Here is a 19,769-nt window from a genome sequence, read left to right on the forward strand (position 1 = left end):
CATTTCCATTTCCTACTTAATAACAGCTCATAATTACATTTAGTTTTCCAACAACTGCATCACAACACTTCCCTTGGACTGCTGCAACTATTCCATGGAATATTCCATGAGCTGAGAAAATGAAGTAATGTTTTCATTAACATAAAGTTATTTCAGTTGCGTTACTTCTTTATTTTGCATGCAGGTCCTTCCTAATATCAGCATTATCTTTAAAAGAAAATGATTACAGGAGCCAGTGTTGTGGCAACCACCTGCAAACCTGACATTACACACTGAAGTGCCAATTTCTGACTGCTTGGCTTCTGATTCAGCTCCTTGCTGGATCCAGTTCCCAGCTAGTGGGAAAGCAGTGAAAGACAGTCCAGGTAATGGAGTCCCTAAAACCAACTTGGGAGACACACAGGGAGTTCCTAGCTTCAACATGGCCCAGACCCAGGTCAGCCCTTACAGACATTTGTAGAACTGATTAGCAGGTACAAATTCTCATTCCTCCCTCTATGTCGCTCTGCCTTCTAAGTAAGTAAATTTTTTTTAAATAAAATTATTTTCCTACATGTCTTCACAGGATGAAATTAAGTATTATACTTCACAATCTTCTAAAAAAATATTGGTATAATTTTCTAAAATACTCAGGTAAAAAGTTTCTTCCAAACAATTTCACCACTGTCCTCTAGTAGCCAAGTACTTCGAATAATCAGACTTAAAAAACTCACTGACAACTTCTACCCATTGTTTTTTATTAATTTATGACCACAAAACAAACCTTCCTATGACCTCAAGGAAATTAAAGAATTTCAACATGCCTTCATGCTAATTGCCTAGAGTTCTTAGTTGCACTTCCCATTTACACTTGAGGCCCTACGTGACACTAAAACTCAAACAGATAATACCAAATTGTGAGGACTGAATTAAGTGAAACAAACTACTTGCTAAAGATTAGATCATTAGCCAACTTTGAACTATAAATGAACTACATCATACAGGCCAGGAGACAGCAAATTATATCTATAGGCTAAATCCAATTCTCCATTATTTTGTTAATAAAAATTTTATTAGAACATACATTTATTTGATTACAAAAAATGTATATGTTTGCTTTTGTGCCATAATGGTAAAGAGTTGGAATAGAAATCGTAGGACCTGCAAAGCTCCAAATACTTAACTATTTGGTCATTCATAAAAAGTATCTATCAACATCATAGAACAATGAATGATTTGCTGTCAAAGCAAAACCACGAGCTGTGCAGACACGACCATAGGTTAGGACCCCAGCCATCCACACTAGAACAGCTACATGGAAACAGTGGAATAGAACAGTTCTTCAGCCCACTCTGTGTAAAACATTTGTTGCATACCCAATACAGAGCTCTTACTTACCTGCTCAGTGATCTAATATTTAACTTGTATTTCTCAAGTAGTCAATACCAGAATAATAAAGAATAACGAAAAATTCATGAATATGCTTTTTTTTCCCGAAGGTTAAAAAAAGTTGCTGCAAATAACTCATCAGTAAGTAAAATGTGTAGAACTACAAAATAACTTCCTTACATTTTGGATCCCCCAGTACAAAACATTTTAAAGGCACTTAAAAGTAGGAAAGTTTAAGTACAACAATTTACATAATATCCAATGTATTAAATGATACAAATTCTCTCTTGCATTAAGTAACACAAGTTTCATTTTCCATGCTATACAACTAAAATCAGAGTATGTCTCATCTAATTCAAAGTATAGCTATTTAACATGAAGTGGCATCAGACTTTTTTAAAAAAAATTAAAGTCATAGCAGCAAAGAATCTGCAACAAGAAAATAACATTTTAAAGTGGGGAAAGTTTCAAAAGGACACGAAATATTTGAGAAAAGCAACAGGTCCTGACTAGCTAATCAGTGGCACAGACAAAACTAGCACATAACACTCAAGTACGACGTTGGCACTCTTTTGACTTCTTCACTGGGTTTAAGAGATGGTCGATTTCTAGGGAGTGCAGAGCAATCTGTCCAAATATTGAAGAGTTTTTAAAGGGCAGTAAAGATGCTCCTAGGCCTACAGTTCACCTACTCTAAGCAACCATCTTGTGTCTGTTTTTTTTAACCCATCAACTATAGTATTGCACAAGAACAACCCCCCCCCAAAAAAGCAAAGCAATTTTTATCACAAAGATCAAAGAAATAATCAACTATTTGCTTAGAAAATTGTCAAAGATGAGAAAAGCATAACAATACAAGTGAAGATACAGTGTGACAGATATCCATCTATTACCAGTTTGGTATGATATTTCTGAATGGTAATTTGGCAATATTTTTGAAGAGCCTAACAAGTACTTTGCATCTAAACCACTATTATATGTCCATTAAAAAATTCTAAAGAACAAATCTAATGTAGAGTTCAAATTTTACATACAAGGGTATACAATCCACTCTTATTTGTCAATGTGAAAGATTACAAACAACCTAACATCCAAAGAGTGAACTGGTTAAACTGCGGTTTTTCATACAGTAGAATATTAGGAGGCCATTTTTTAAAATCACACATTCAAAGACATGTCAGTGCTTAGGATATGATGTGAGGTTATATTAAAAAGGTACACAACTATATGGTCAAAATAAGGTAAATTCCCTTCTTTTACACACTCAAACACAAATGCACACACTCATACATACAATAGTATAAACAAAGACTGAAAGGAAATACAGAAATGTTAACAGTGTTACCTTTGGGTAGTGAGAGAGTAGCTAATTTTTTCCTCTATACTTATCGGCATTTTCCAAGTTTTCTATAGTAATCAAGTATTAATTTTATACCTACAAAATATTATTTTAAAAATTCATTCTGTAGTCAAATTTGGTATTCTCTGGTCTTCAGCAAATAAAGAATAAATATTTACAGTACTCAAAAGTATTAAATAATGGGAAATAAATCACTAGCTTATTATTATCTAAATCATTTTTGTTCTAGAGACAATAAGAAATAAATCATTAATGTATAAAAGTAATTTCCACTCATTTAGAGGTGGATGATTCCAAAAAGTAACATCATTATATTCCATTCTTGAGTATATAAAGTTGTTAATAAATAAGAGATGCAACTTTTAAATAAAATTGGTGCAAGGCATCTGAAAATAGTGCAACCATGGCATATGACCGGAGACATAATGATCTCCAATATATTGTAGATATTCAGTGTTAAATTAAAACAGGTATAAGGTACACACATGCTGGCCATATAATTTAGTATTCAAATTTCTTTTATTTTCTCAAAAAAAAAAAAAAAAAGCCAAAGTAACTAAATTGGTCTACGCCCAAGAAAGAAAAATATGCAACAATCATACCATCATTTTAGTTGGAAGAGCCGCACCAAAATTCATGACCCAAAAAAGTCAAACTATTAATAAAAAGAAAAAAAACAAATGACTTTTTTTCCTTATTCTTGCTAAAAAATTCAAGTGAAAGAGTAAAATTGCATAAATCACTAAAAAAGCACAGCAGCGTATGGTCTGCAATAATCTGAAAAGCACTAAGAACACTCCAATGTCTCCTCATGGAACATAAGGTGTTTCAAACGTGGTCTTTGAAGTACAGGACTCTCTCTCATCTTTCACAGTCTCTGAGTTTACATTCTGTTACAATCTGGTCATGACATGAAGGGATGTTACAACAAAAAAGGCAAACAAGCTCATTTTAAAACTTTCCAATTAAATGATTCTAATTTCTGTGATTTAAAAAAATCATATAAATGTCAAATATAAAATACATCCAAATATATTTTTACATAAGTGCTGAGGTTTACCAATTTTAACAAAAATTCTGAGATGGGATTAATAAACACTATTTCATGTATACACAGAGCAATAAGTTTAAATCAGACTATTTGAGTTGTGTAGCCCTTTATTAGCAACTAAAATAGAAGGTATCTGTTGTACAACACGGGTAATAATTGACTATAACTGGAGATTTATTATATTCTAATACAGATTATTTATAAATGCAATTTCTTTATTAAAAAGCTTCCACCCTTTTTTTGTTTGTGTACAATTTGCAAAACTATTCTGAAAGCGGAATATATGTGCACAAGTCTGCAAAGAGTGCAAATTTAGGATATGGTAAATGCTTTACAAGTTACTTTCAAAAAAACTGCCTGCCACAATTGGGCCATACAGTGTCATCTTTTGATCAAAATATCTTGATGCCAGCCTTCTTTCCACCAACCTAAACTATAAAGCATTTTTTTTAATGAGTTGAAATTAAGGAAGGACTACACCTACTAGAAAAGAAGAGAAGAAAGTTCTATTAGTCTGAGGTTTCAGAATCCCCCACACCAGGACCAGTGTCTCGGTAAAGGCTAGGCCGGGACCCCGAACAGGGTATGAGCATGTGCAGGTAGCATCCCTGAGGACTGAGAGCTTCAGTGCACTGTGAGGGCTCCAGCTGCGTAACTCACTGAACTGTCTTGCCAGTTTCTGCACTGGCTTGACTGGGCATAATTCAAAAAGGAAAAGCTCATATTCATTCCATTCTTCTGGAGCTCCGTGATAGCCTAGAAAGAGAAAAACGGGGTTAGGACAGACATCATATCAGCACGTAAACACTGCGAGTAAGCTACCTGCTTACCCTGGCCCTCTCCCCTGCGGAAGCGTAGGGCCCTCTCCTAAATTTCTCTCGTTGGCACATATGAAATAGAAAAACGATCAAAGTCCTTGCACTAACCTCTGAAGAAACCTGTTCTAACGTAGCTTCTTGATAACTCAATTCATTCATACATTAAGAGCTCTTCAGGTTCATGAAAAATGTTCATTGTGAAAAATTATAGATGGGTTTCAAAAACTCTTTTGGCACCAAAATCAACTTATTTCTTAATTTCATTTTTTTCCACAAACTTTTGAAGTACCCTTACAAATACAATTTCTTCTGTTCTCCAAATCAAATTTTGGTCAACTTCTTTCAAATACTAAGGTCCTTCCTGATCTAACTAAATTTAAAATGTGTAAGAATTAAATTTCAGATCTAACAGATACAATACGATTTTTACTTTAATTGTAGACTGGCTCAACTGATAAAAACTTTATCGACCAGCTCCTTATTCCATGGGCGCCTGGTGTGCAATGGCTCAAACAGCATTCTCCTTGGTAGTGTATGCAACCTGTTCCTTGTATGGGTTGCTCTAAGGGACCTTGGAGTCAGTCCTTCAAAGTGGCCAATCCTGCTTCTGACCTCATGCTGTTCCTCATCTAGGCTGCAGACAGGTGTGCGGGGTGCTTTTGGAAAGCCCCAGGGCACAGTCGTCACATAAGGGTTCACATAAGCCAAGTCATCATGTCCATCCGCACCAAGCTGCAGAACAAGGAACATGTGGTTGAGGCCCTACGCAGGGCCAAGTTCAAGTTCCTTGGTCGCCAGAAGGGAAAAAGTAGGGTTTTACTAAGTTCAGTACAGATGAATTTGAAGACATGGTGGCTGAGAAGTGGCTCATCCCTGATGGCTGTGGGGTCAAATACATCCCCAAGGGTCGTCCCTTGGACAAGTGGCAAGCACTCAACTCATGAGGCCTCTGCTCTTTTGCGCTCCTAAATCTGACCAAAAGAAATCTTGATTGTTGACTTGAAAAAAAAAATTTCTTGATAAAATTAGACTTAAGGAAACTAGTTTGATTATTTTAAATTTCAAAAATTTGTTTAAGTTTTTGAGTGGCTTTTTTTCATTCAATCAATCCTGGTTAAGAGTAAAACCTTTCCTAAACATTTACAGCATATTAGTTTTCAAAACACAGTAAAAAACCAATTTCAAGATTTCTAAAGATTATTCTTGGATACTACATCACTTTCTACATTATTTCTCCACTTTTCCCAAACAAATAAGCTCATTGTTACATCCTCCTCCAATTCATGAGTACATACAATATTTGCTCTTTTTTCTTAAGAGTTTCATAATTCTTTCAGGAACTCCATAGTATTTTACTTATAGGGAGAATTTAATGTATACTTTTCTTAAATTGGCATGACCAAAACTTGACTTATAATTTCCCTAAAAAAAAAACAAGTATTATCATAGTTGTTTTAAAGAGAAAAAGACATGTGTCATCCATCTTGCCACATTAAATTATGAAATCTAAAGTTCAACAGCAAGATCTTCCACCTATTAATAAAGACCTTATCATTTGAAAGGTCAATTCAGTTTTTATCTGGAAAAAAAACCCAGGTAGAAACAGTGTATCTTTTTAAAAAAAAATAGGAACTGGCTGAGTCCAGAAAAACATGGGTATCTATTCTACAGTATTTTTTGTATTAACAGATATTACAGACCAATATTCTAGTAGTAACTTTATTCCAGCAAAATAAATAAAAATCTGAAATTATGCTAAAGATCCTAGAAACAAATTTGGCAAGATGTATATAAAGTCAATGAAGATAACATTAACATACTGATAATATATTTAAGTATCACAGGATCAAATGGCAAAAGGCAAGACTCCCTAAGGGTACTCACATTTAGTAACACCCCAATGGGATGTCTTCCACATATAGTATTATGGTATTTCTTCAAGTAATTGCTAAAAGATACAGGATCTAATTGTTCTATAATACTCATACCCTAAAAAAATAAAAGAATAAAAAGAAAAAAAATATTAGCTAATTATATCTTAAAATTGTTACTTCAACTAAATTAATTTTCACTTACAGAGACACAAAGAAAATATGCTAAATCATCCCTGTGAAACATCAAACTCATTCATCAATGGCAATCTGATTACAGTCAACTGCAGTGACAGAAAACTAGGCCCAGTTTATCACCCTATTCTTACATATCCACACCACATTCAGCAGCTATCACTTAGCTCACAGATCTCAAGCATTTCTAAGGACCATTCAGGGAAGTAAATCTGCTCTGAAAATTTTCACATGAAACTTAAAATTAAATCTCATTATGATCGTATTTTCCCCATATCCATGTTTCTACTGCCATAAAAAAATCAATTATACTTCAACTACTTCCACAACATAAACATAAATATCAACAGTGTGTAAGTTATCAGAAATCATTCAGGTAAGTGATTTTAATTAATTCAAAGCTCCTCAAAGATTGGTGAAGGGTTATATATCACAGGATCTTAAAAGGAAAAGTTGTTCATCTCCTTACAATTCATACTAGAATGTCTTATTTTCAAGACTTTAATTCAGAATACAATTTATCTGATTATTTTAAAACAATTAATGATTTTATCACTTGTTTCCACAGAATGTTTCACTCTCCAAATACATAAATTCATTAATAGTAACTTTAACTTACTAGTCAAATAAATCAGATTAACTTATTCACCAATAACTTTATGTTATCTTTTTATTCAGTTAAATATTATTTATATGCAATAAACTATGAGAAATATAAGTGGTTTAATCTTGGACTTAACTGGTATACTATTTGTGAATATAAAATTTTATTTCACATGCTTTAACAAAGCAGGTACAATGCAAAAGTGCCAAGAGTTATAAGACAAACAGTCATAACAAAAAAGTTGTCTGGAAAGGAGTAGCAATCCGCAGGCAGCACACAAAGTTTTAAGTTGCAACATCAAAATTATATTTTGTAAAGAACCTTTCCTTGGATTCTTCAAGTCCTCCATAAATACTCTCAATTTTCTTATATGTCTGAAATAGGCAATGTTACTTATAATCAATCCTAAAGTGCTTGCACATCCATTAGCCATTCAGATTTATCAACAGTTCTTACTGTTGAGCTGGTTTTCCCCTGAAAACCAAAGTCAACAATCTAAGCTGACCCAAGCTCAAGAAATAAAGATTAACGTTAAAAGTTAAACATCAGAAACAATTCATACCATAATTCCAGTACAAAGAACTCAGTGTATTTCTAACACTGAGATAGAAATCCTTTCCATAACTATGGGTAATCAAGGTAAAACCGTCCTAAGACGAAGACATTAAGGCATAAAAAATGGTTACATTTCTTGGCTCTCAGTTTCTAGTCTTGGATACTCAATGTCTGCTCTGAGTCCTTACAGTGTAACAAGAGCCACACTAACAACTCTTTGAATGCACTGCCATACTACAATGGGCATGCATACTGCTAGAGAAGCTCCAGTTTCCTGGCAGCTCTCTTTAGCTGGAATCCTATCCATTAGTAAATGATGTGACATTGAGTTCTGACATGCAATTAATAACTAAGTTCTCAAAACACATTCAGAAAAAAAAATTATCAATAGTACATATTAACAGAAAGTCAAAAAGAAAACTATCATGTTTATAAAAAACACAAGTTGCCAAGCAACCGACCAAGACACTGTTATATAGAGAAGCATAAATTTCTAAACACAGAAGACACTACTAAATAGAGTTCAAAAATGAAAATAAACTGGATAAAATCACAATAGTGAAAATAAGAAATTGTGATGATTAAAGTTAGGGGATTAAATAGTATAAAAATGTTAATGCTTTTGTCATGTATATACTAAAGCAAAAATCAATCCTATTATACTCAAATCTCTGACAAATGTGATGGATTAAAAGATATGCCTTTTTATATAGGAGGAAGAGAGCAATTAAGACTTTTCTCATGGATAACTCTCTCCGATAAACAGCAATGTTGAAATCACAAAAGAGAACTCTGAGAATATCTGTAAGTATATCTATGTATATACACATACATATATATTTAGGTTTTGATTCGAACAACCATGAAATTACCATAAACAAAATTGTGAGAAAGCTACTTCTTCTACCCTGTTGCAAAATTTCAATATAAAAAAGAAAGTACTTCTCCAAATATGCCTACATAACTTTCTTATGACTTAAAAGGTAAGCAAGACTCACTACAGTAAAAATCTGATTTCTTCACATAAACATAACCTAACATGAGACAGTGAAATGGGTCAACACTTACTTATCTCTGAAATGAAAAGCAGACAAAGCATCAACAACCTCTATCAGGACTTTCAGTTTCTGAGGAATTCAGCATTTTCAGGAAGAAACCCACAGAATGAAGGCTAACTTGAACGTGGGGACAGGATGAAATCGGCCCTGCACTCACACTCCCTGCACAGTGCAAGCTTGTGATGTCAGGTCCCAAGTGTAAGCTGGAACAGGCAGTGCTGACTAACAGCAGCCTTAAATGCAGGACTCCGGCCAGAAAACAAATATACTCCCTTTTAAACAGAGTTAATCCACTTTAATGTAATAAAAGTCACTGAAAATTGTCAAACAGAAGCAACCCTCCTCTTAAAGTAATAAGGTAGCAGGAAAAAACTCTAAAGTATTTAAGAAATTACTACATTTTTAATAATGAGTACATAATAGTTATAGTATCAAATCAGTAAAAGTGTAAATTCACATTTTGAAGTAAAATGCATCACTAATTGAGGATGGGTATACATTCTAGGGAGGCATGGTGGGAAGAAGAAATATTCTAGCTTATTCAAGAGGCACAAAAACTAAAATCCACAACAGTGCAAGAAATTCCACGGGAAAAATTAAGGCTACAGGTAAAAGTGCTAAAGTAGTTGTCTTACAGATAAGATTATAAAACTGTTAAGAACCTATGGACTAAAATTGGGGGTGGGAGAGAAGATGTGCAACTGAAAGACATGAAAAATTTTCATTCTAAGCAAAAGTAAAAAAAAAAAAATGACATTCAAACAAATTTCCATTCTAAACAAAAGTTTTAAAAATGACAATCAAAGATTATGAAGTGAATAGTAAATGAGGAAGGAAAAGAATTGATAACAAATGGATGATTGCAACAGTCAGGTTTCCCTGACAAAATCGTAAATAATTTGCCAATGTCCACAATGAAACAATGGCCAACATTAAAAATGTATAATTTAAAACATCTGTATGCGATCACTCTGTGTGTGTGTGTGTGTGTGATTATTTCAAGTAAGCAAAGTTCACAACAAGTGTTCTACTTTAGTCACTGTAATTACTAAAACTGCAAAGTACTAATTATCCAAAACAAACAGTAGCCAATGAAACTACCATACAACGTTCAGAATCCACATTTTCTGCATTATAGGTACTTAATCTCAATCCCAATGTTTAGAAGCTTCAGAATTTATTTCTTACATAAAATTATGTATGTATTTTTTCACATAATCACAATTCAAGATATTACGCTACTGGACATTTCTCAATAAAGAATGGCAATTTTGCTTTTGGAGCACATAAGTGGTTTTATTTTCTAACATTTTAATGACTGTAAGATTTCTTAGCTAAAAAATGATCAAGACATAACTATCATTAAAATTTGAATAATTAAATTAAAACTTTACGCACAAAATAATTTTGCTTTTTCAAACTATCAAGAATTGCTAACATTTTACCAATACCCATACAGAGAACAAATACATTCTCCCTGAAGATTGCACAGGCTAAGAAACTGGTTCTCAAATGAATTATAATTATTGTAATTAAAATGACTTGTTAGAAAAAGAAATATGCAAAACTCTACTCACCATCACATTAGATAAATCACTTAAAACAACACAATGTTTAAGGATCCACCTAACAGTACACCGACACAGCTAGGTTTATACCCAGAACTGATCATCACTATTATTTTGACCCACATATCCTAACTTTCAGAACTGACTTTTCAGCTGAATTGGCAGTTCAATATTAAAAGAACAATACAGGTCATTTAAAAAGTCTATACAGGGGCCTGTTTGGTGCAGCACGTGAAACTGCCGACAGCAACAGGAGCATCCCACGTGGGTGGGTGGCAGTTCAAGTCCTGGCTGCTCCACTTTGACAATACAGTTCTATGGTAATACAGCTGGGAAGAGCAGAAGAGGGTCTGAGTGCTTGGGTCCTTGCCACCCAAGTGGGAGATGAGCTGGAATGTGGGACACTCAAAAGGAATTTTGGGTCCTGGCTTCAGCCTGGCTCAACTTTAGCCACTGTGGCCATTTGGGGAGTCAATCAGCAAATGGAAGATCTCTGTTTCTCCCTCTTTCTCTCTCTCTCTTTCTTTCTCCCTCCCTCTCCATCTCTTTATCTCTTTCTCTAACTTTGCTTTCCACATAAATATTCTTAAAATTCTGTATAAATTAAGATAATTCATTAATTGGGCAACAAAAATCAGTTTCAAGTTATATATGTTAAACCAAAAATTAAATTCAAGTATATTAACATGAGGCAAATAGTAGTATTTATTTGGCAATATTATTCTAGGTTTTTTTTAATTAAAATTTTTAAATTACATTCTAGTAATTTCAAACCCCAAAAGGAAAGCAAAGAAGATACAGACAGGGTAAGGTAGACGTTGTGATACCACAATCAGAGCCAGCACTTTGTATGCACACAGCCTGTATCAGAGCATCCACATTGCCCACCCAGTTTCCTGTAAATTAGCCTTCTGCTAACACTTTTGCAAGATAGCTGATAGCGGCCCAAGCATTTGGGTTCCTACCACCCTCATGGAGACTCAACTAAAGTTCTAGCTCCTGGCTTCAGCCTGATCCAGCCCTGTCCATCCTACCCACCTGGAAAGTAACAGTGTATAGAAGGTCTCTCCCTGCCTCCTCATCTGATACTCTGCCTTTCAAGTAAATAAATGCATCCTTCTAGAAACATTTTTAAAAACAGAAGTCCCTACAAATTTACTACTTACACTGAATACAACCTGTTTCCTGATGAATAAAAAATCCTAAATGAACTAGCAAAAAAGGCATCAATTTTAGAAGTTAGGAAAATTGGCCAATGAATAAACATCACTGCTATTTTACTGCTTTTGCTTTGCCATAAGGTATAAAATCAAAGTCAATTTTGTTGATCAAAGGGTCTTCAAAAAGTTCATGGAGCATGTCCAGTGCAGTGGCACCTGCTGGGATCCCATACGGGCACCAGTTCATTTCCTAGTTGTACCAGTTCCTAGCCAACTCTCAGCTTCTGACCTAGAAAAGCAGTAGAGAATCGCCCAAAGCCTTGGGACCTTAAAATCACATGGAAGGCCCAAAGGAAGCTCCTGGCTTCAGATCAGCTCAGCTCCGGCCATTGTAGCCACTTGGGGAGTGAACCAGCGGACGGAAGATTATTCTCCCTTTTTCTTGTTTCTCTAAATCTGCCTTTGCAGTGAAAATAAATAAATCAAAAGTTCTTGGTGGAACAGGCATTGAGTGTAGTAGTTAAGACACAAACATCAAACACGAGAGTACCTGACACTCTCCACGTCTGTCCCCTGACTCCAGCATTCCAAAAATACAGAACCCGGGAGGAAGCAATTACTCACCCAAAATTGGTTTCCTATCACACATGAGAGAGATCTGTATTGCATTACTGCTTCACCCTGCATCCCAACCCAGCACCACTTGGGAGGCAGGCATTTAAGAGAGGGAGCTAGCAGACAGGGGCTCGCTCTACCCATCTCTCAAAAGCCTTAAGTAAAATGTTTTTATATGTATTATGAAAAATCCAATTTTTCAGATTTCAATGCATAGATTTCAGATATCTTTGCATCAAAATAGACTTCTATATAAAAGATTTATTTGTTTGAAAGTCCAAGTCAGAAAGAGAGAGCACTTCTAGTCACTGGGTTCACTCTACAGGTCACAATGGCTGGGACTGAGTCAGGCCAAAGCCAGGAGCCAGGAGCTTCCTTGGGGGTCTCCAGGGGATGAGGGGGAAGCACTTATATCATCTACCTCTGCTTTCCCAGGATATTAGCAGGAAGTTGGATAAGAAGTTGGATAGGGATGGCAGCATCACGGGCGACAGCTTTACCTGCTACAGCCACAACACCAGACCCCAAACAAACTTTGAATCCACATTTTCCATGACCAGGTTAAGGATCACTATAGCACACAACCTCATCTCTACTTTGGGCTTAATTATCATCAATATGTTTGGTGAAATTTTCCACACTCAAATCTCAAGTCCTAACCACGTTTCTAAACTCCAGACTTACACATTCAACAACTGGCCAGGTAATGATGAATTCTCAAAATATTATACACTGGTTGTTTTTTTTTTAATCTCCACCAACATTACCCCAGTTCAAATTAGTATTGTCTTCTAAACTATAGAAAAGGCTTGTTCTTGCCTTCTCCTGGGCCTTCTATAGAGCCTGTTCTCCACACAGCTACCACGGCAACATTATCTGATCTCTGCCTACTTAGCTGGCCCAAGTTGCACCAGTCTTACTTAAAAATTGCCATCTACTCTATCCCTGCAACACTGGCCATTTTTCTTTCCACCTAGCACAGCAGCCTCTTCCCATTGTAAGATCTTGATCCAGGCAGTTCCTTCTATCTAGGATGGTCTTGACTGATCTTCTCTTCTGGTCTGCTTCTTACCATGCAAATCTCACAATAATGCTCCCTTAGGGGAGATCTTCCCTTGACCACTCAATCTCGAGCAGCTCTGAGTCATTCACTCACGCACAAGCCTTTTGAGCTCTTCAGTAGAGCACACACAGCTTACCAGAATGGGCTCCTTCACCCAGTTTCACTCTCCATCACTTCAGTCCAATCACTCATGCTCAACACCATGTCTGAAACTATTGCATGGAAAAGTTCCAGAAACAAACTCTTTTCAAGTTTTTTAAAACTTTTGTTGCAGTATTTGCTGTCATTCTTTCTACTTATTACTGCCTTACTCTTATTCTTAGTTTATGAATTCCAACTTATTATAGGTAGGTATTAAAGGAAAAAAAAAAAAAACATGTGCTTATAGTTAGTACTATCCATGGTTTTGGGCATCCACTGGGAATGCTGCAATGTGAGCCGCAGAGGAGACAGAGGACAACTCTACATACTTTACTGCCTTTGGGGGAAAAAAAATGTACCTCCTCCCACAAAAAGAAAAGTTCTGTGACAACACAGACCATCTTGGCTTATTTACTCCCCTATACTGCCAGTAACCACAGACTATAAATGCAATGAATACGGGAAAAAAAGAAGAAAGCAGCATAAGGTCAGAGAACACCTGTCTGGCTGGCAAACATTACAGAAAATCCTGCATATTTCATGGGTGTACCAAGGGTCAGGACACACTTCTAAGTTACAGCAGGGTTCCCAGGAGACTGACACGGGCAGTACCACATGTCAAGAACTGCTCTCCACCGACAGAATTCTCACATGCCCATACAGGTATGCTGCTAATCACTTCTGTCTGAATTCTGCTCATATCCATCATAATCTTTGCATGAATTTTATGGATAGAAATGAAATTACCACATAAAATGAGGCCAACAGAAATTAATTATGTTATCTTTTAGAAAACTAAGACACATCATCCAGTGATGTCATTTAGCAATCTGAATAAGGGCCCGGCAGCGTGACCTCGCAGCTAAAGTCCTCGTCTTAAACGCGCCGGGATCCCATATGGGCACTGGTTCTAATCCCAGCAGCTCCACTTCCCTTCCAGCTCCCTTCCTGTTGCTTGGGAAAGCAGTCGAGGACGGCCCAAAGCCTTGGGACCATGCACCCATGTGGGATACCCAGAAGTTCCTGGATCCTGGCTTCGAATCGGCTTAGCACCAACCGTTGCGCTCACTTGGGGAGTGAATCATTGGACGGAAGAGCTTCCTCTCTGTCTCTCCTCCTCTCTGTATATCTGACCTTCCAATGAATAAATAAATCTTTTTTAAAAATCTGAATAAAAACAATGTGAAAATTTGTATTTGTAACTTACATTAATATTATCATGCAAAGCCATCTAAGTACTCATTGTATCTTGCTGTGCCTGGACATGTTACATTATCAAATTTGTGCTGCTTTATTATCACATTTCCCTTTATTTCACTTTCATGTTACAGTTGGGAATTCAGGTTTCTAAATCGTGTACACGAATGCAGAAAGATCACATTCATGAATACACACATTTGAATAATGTTTACAGAGCCCCTATTTAATGTTCTAATCATTGCTCTAAGCATTTTAAATATATCTGATAACAAATATCCAGATGGCAAAAATGTAACAAACAAGCTAGTTAAATATCTTTTTCTTTTTTTTTTTAAGAATTTAGATGGCCTTTATTCTGGGAACCATGGTCACGGGTTTCCCTTCTCCATGCAGCAGAAAGACAGACATGAAGGAGAGGGCTACAGAGGAAGAAGCACCTAGTTAAATTTACAGAAGATAAAGCACAGTAGGGTAAGATGGACTGAGAATGCTGGAAGCAAAGTGCAGCATTAATTAGGTAGTCAGAACATCCTCCTGGGTAGAGGGGAGATAAGCAAGCAAAAAGGGGTGAAAGTCACAAGCAGGGAATATCCGTAGCATTAGTAACAAACAGCAAGGCGAAGACAGCTGTGTCATCACCATGGAACCAATAAAGGTAGGAGAGAAAACAGAACTACAAATGACAGTGGTCTATGTAGTCCATACTTACTAAAGACACTGTTAGCGCTCTGACTGAAATACAGTAATATTTCTTAAACTTTTTTTTTTTTAATAAAAGTCATATATACAGAGAGGAAGAAAGACAGAGAGGAAGATTTTCCCATCCAATGATTCACTCCCCAAGCGGCAACAACGGCTGGAGCTGAGCCGATCTGAAGCCAAGAGTCCAGAGCCTCTTCTGGGTCTTCCACACAGGCGCAAGGTCCAAATGCTTTGGACCTTCCTTGACTGTTTTCCCGGGCAACATGCACGGAGCTGGATGGGAAGCAGGGTCTCTAGGATTAAAATTGGCACCCATATGGGTCCTAGCACGTTCAAGGCAAAGACTTTAGCCACAAGATTATTGCACCAGGCCCCAAATACAGTAGTATTTTAAAAGGTTTGGAGCACTGACGTGGCCTGATCTGAATTAAGTTTTACAAGGACTACTATGTTCTGGGGCAAACATCGCATGTTAGGTTAAGCCTCAGCCTGCAGTACAGGCATACCATACTGGTGCAGGACTGAGTGCCTGCTGTTCCACCCATGGTCCAGTTCCCTGTAAACGGCCTGGAAAAGCATCAGAGCATGGCCCAAGTTCTTGAGCTCTTGAATCCACAAATGAGACCTAGAAGAAGTACCTGTCTACTGGTATTAGACTAGCCCAGCTTCAACCATTGTGGCAATTTAGGGAGTGACCCAGCAGATGGAAGATCTCTCTCCTCCTCTCTAAATCTGCCTTTGAAATAAAAATAAATAGGGCCTGTTGGGTAGCTCAATGATTAAGTCCTCACCTTGCAAGCGCCAGGATCCCATATGAGTGACAGTTGATATCCTGGCTGCTCCATTTCCCAACCAGCTCCTTGCTTGTGGCCTGGGAAAGCAGTAGAGGAATGTCCAAAGCTGTGAAATCCTACACCTGCAGTTTGAATTCACTCAGTTCCAGCCACTGTGGCCATTTGGGGGGTGAACCAGTAGATGGAAGATCTTTTTCTGTCTCACCTTCCCTCCATAAATCTGATCTGTTTTTCTAACAAAAATAAATAAATCTTAAAAATTATTTTTTGGGCACTGGCATTGTGGCGTGGTTAGTTAAGTCACTGTCTGGGATGCTGGGGTCCCATATGGGCTCTAGTTCCTGTTCCTATTACTCTATCTCTGATCCAGCTCCCTGCTAACGCATCTGGGAAAGCAGCAAAAGACGGCCCAAGTACTTGGGGCTCTGCTACCTCCATGGGAGTTGAAGTCCAAGGCTTCAGGCTTGTCTGACCCAGTGCGTGGCCCACAGCCACTATCTGAAAAGTGAACACACAGATGGAAGATCTCTCTTTCTCTCTCTCTCTCTCTAACCCTACACTTCAAATCAAAAAATCTATTGAAAGCAATTCTTGGACCATTAACTAGTGGAAATAAAGACAGTTGTAATGAGAGAATCTACTTACCTACCACTAATAATTTTTATTTCTTTTTTAAAAAGATTTATTTATATTATTTGAATGTCAGATATACTGACAGGAGGAGAGACAGAGAGATCTTCCATCTGCTGATTCACTCCACAGGTGGCCGCAAAGGGCGGAACTGAGCCAATCCGAAGCCAGGAACCAGGGTCCTCTTTCAGATCTCCCACATGAATGCAGGGTTCCAAGGCTTTTGGCTATTCTCTACTGCTTCCCAGGCCACAAGCAGGGAGCTGGATGGGAAACGGGGTCACCAGGACACGAACCATCACCCATAAGGGACCTGGCACATACAAGGCAAGGACTTTAGCCACTAGACTACCATGCTAGGCTCAATACCTTGTATTTCACATACATACATAAAATCATTACTCTTTATAGATTTAAAAAAAAAAAGCCAAGTGAAATGGAAATCATGTTGCTGATTTCACGTTTGGAGTCAAGTCTGTGTACTGTAAATGTTGTAGTGATCTTCGTTCAGATCAAAGTTTTGGCACAGTGGGTTAAGGCACTACTTGGAAAACTGCATCCTGTGTCAGAGTGATGGCTGGAGTCGTGGCTACTGCACGTCTGATCCAGCTTTGTGATGATAAACCTGGAAAGGCAGGACAATACAACCAAGTACTTCAGTCCCTGAGAGCAGAGTGGGAGATTCAGAGTTGGCTCTGGTTTCCTGACTCTAGGCCAGCCCATTAATGGCAACTGCAAGCATCTGAGGTGTAAACCAGCAGAGGAAAGGTATTCCCCTCCTTCTCTACCTCTTTCTCTGTCTCTGACTCTGCTTTATTCAAATAAAGAATTCCCTTGGAAAACACATTTTTATATATATTAGCCCAAGTATTCTTATACGAAAAATTATGCCTAAGGCTTCATATACAGGTAAAGCTGTTTGAACAGGTCAGAGATTTTTCAAACTGAAAGAATTGAAATACACTCTAGACAACATTTACCCCAAGTCTCTCTTCTTACAGATGAGGAAAGGACTTGCCAAAAGTCATAGAGTAAATCAGTTTCACTAAACTTAATAGTCTATGAACATATCAAAATTGTCTACGATTTTTTAAAAATTAAGACAAGTATGGTGACTACAATGCTACTTCCAGAAAACAATGACACCAGGATCAATGTCTATTTCACTCCCAGGCTAGGTTAAAATTACAATTATCAAAAATAAGTTATTTAGAATAAACTGAAATTTAAGAAAACCCCCAATTTTTTTCTTTCTTGCTGGGGGGCTCCAGATAGGCCTATTTTGCAGGAGAAGCAAAAAACAAGAGGAAGCACTATTTCTTCTAAAGGATTATCTGTTTTTACTGAAAAGGGAAAGTAACAGAAAGAGATCTTCCATCCATCAATTCATTCCCCAAATGGCCAGAATGGCCAGACTTGAGCCAAAGATCCCTCCAGGTCTCCTACATGGGTACAGGGGCTCCAGGACTTGAGCCATGTTCTGCTGTTCTCCCAGATCCTAAGCAGAGAGCAGGATCAGAAGTGGAGCCGCCAGGCTTAAAATGGAGCCCATGAAGGATGCCAGCACTAGAGCCATAGACTTAGCTTGCAATGTCACCATGTCGTACCCAAACTATTTACACCTATAAAAATAATTATTTTAAAGCCTTTTCACAGCTCTTTTTAATATAAAACACCTAAAGTCTACATACAAGCCATAGAAAATTAAAATTCAAGTCAAGATCAATTGCTTCAGATCAATAATAAACGAAAATCAAAATAAAACATCAGCTATAACAGAATCCTCAAAAAAATTCATTGAAAACATTATTTAAAAAAAAAAAACCTCTGCATGGATTTCACCAAACTTATCTTCTAGTTCTGTTTTTCCATGAACTTTTAAAAATACTCTTGTGCAACAATCTTATACGAAGATATTTTTAAAGAGACACTACAGATTTATAATTTTCAACTCATTAAAGTTCACTTTAAAAGGTTCTAAAAAATATGAAGTTAAAAGTCAGCACAATCCCAAAATAAATATGCCTGGTATTTAATAATACAGATTCCTTTACAATTGCCAACAAAATTTAAGTTACCTACATTTGATATAATATCTACTGGAATCCCTACATTCTGTCATCGTAAGGCTTTGGTATTACTATTTCTACAAGGAAAAAGCAGTAACTGAAAATACTTTAAAATTTTACATTTAATACTTCAGGTCTACCCATACTTTCTCCCACAGAGCACAGCTTTTTGTTAACCAACTCATAAAGTCCTCAGTATCAATCAAGAACAATAGGATGGCCTGCTAGGAAACTTAAATACTAGGTTACTTTGTAAGTTGTAAGAAGCAACTCAATTCAGACAGCGTCAAAACAAGCATTGTAGACAGACAAGATTAAAGACAAGATATTCCATCACCTGCTGTGCTCACTACTGCCTAACAGTAAGGAACACCATCAGTATCCACCGGCCCAAAGACCTAACAGACTTCTCCCAAAAGTATGGGAGAGCCAGTTCTAATTTTTCATAATCAAATGCAATTATGATGAAGTAAACTTCCACTAGATAAACAAGAGTCATTCTTATAGCCAGTATCCAAATGATGACAAAGTATACTTCGTAACATTTATTTTAGAATAGGGAAGGAAGTGTTAGCTTACTGTAAATTTTAACATCTTACATCTTGAATTACTAATCTGACAATTAAAAAAAAAAAACCTTAAAGCATTAAAACCCCACACCTGAAAGACTTACCATTTTATCTAGATGTTCAATGGATCTATAAATCTCCCCCTGGGATTCATCATAGTAACTGTAACGGAACCTTTGACCTTGAAACAAATATCATGTACAAAATAAAATAGGGAAAAATTAGAAGCTAAAAAGAAAGCAAGCGCTTACCAAATCATTTCAGTTCTCATGAAAGGCACAGCACAGCTTAAGCCTCTGAGAGATTTATTCCCAAGAGCCTCACACATAAAAATAAGAAGGCAGATTTGGGAATGTAGTAAGGAAATGATATATCATC

General features: G+C 36.7%; 1 protein-coding gene and 1 non-coding gene across 4 annotated transcripts in view; one reads left to right on the plus strand and one right to left on the minus strand.

The window, feature by feature from the left end:
- Positions 1–3,868: 3,868 nt before the first annotated feature.
- MEMO1 (mediator of cell motility 1) overlaps positions 3,869–19,769 on the minus strand; it is a 91,370-nt gene continuing 75,469 nt past the window's right edge. For all 3 annotated transcript variants that reach the window (XM_040993024.1, XM_040993025.1, XM_040993026.1), the window contains 3 exons: positions 19,496–19,572; positions 6,482–6,586; positions 3,869–4,535 (listed from right to left, as the gene is read on the minus strand). In XM_040993024.1, the coding sequence (XP_040848958.1) occupies positions 4,404–4,535; positions 6,482–6,586; positions 19,496–19,572 (314 nt within the window). In that variant the 3' untranslated portion in view covers positions 3,869–4,403. The remainder of the gene's footprint in view (positions 4,536–6,481; positions 6,587–19,495; positions 19,573–19,769) is intronic.
- LOC121165478 lies at positions 5,049–5,181 on the plus strand. Its single transcript, XR_005885259.1, has one exon. It is a non-coding gene; the product is annotated as a small nucleolar RNA SNORA70 (small nucleolar RNA).

This window comes from Ochotona curzoniae, unplaced genomic scaffold (assembly GCF_017591425.1).
Source record: "Ochotona curzoniae isolate NIBS_2020 unplaced genomic scaffold, NIBS_Ocur_1.0 contig_883, whole genome shotgun sequence".
Lineage (NCBI taxonomy): Eukaryota > Metazoa > Chordata > Mammalia > Lagomorpha > Ochotonidae > Ochotona > Ochotona curzoniae.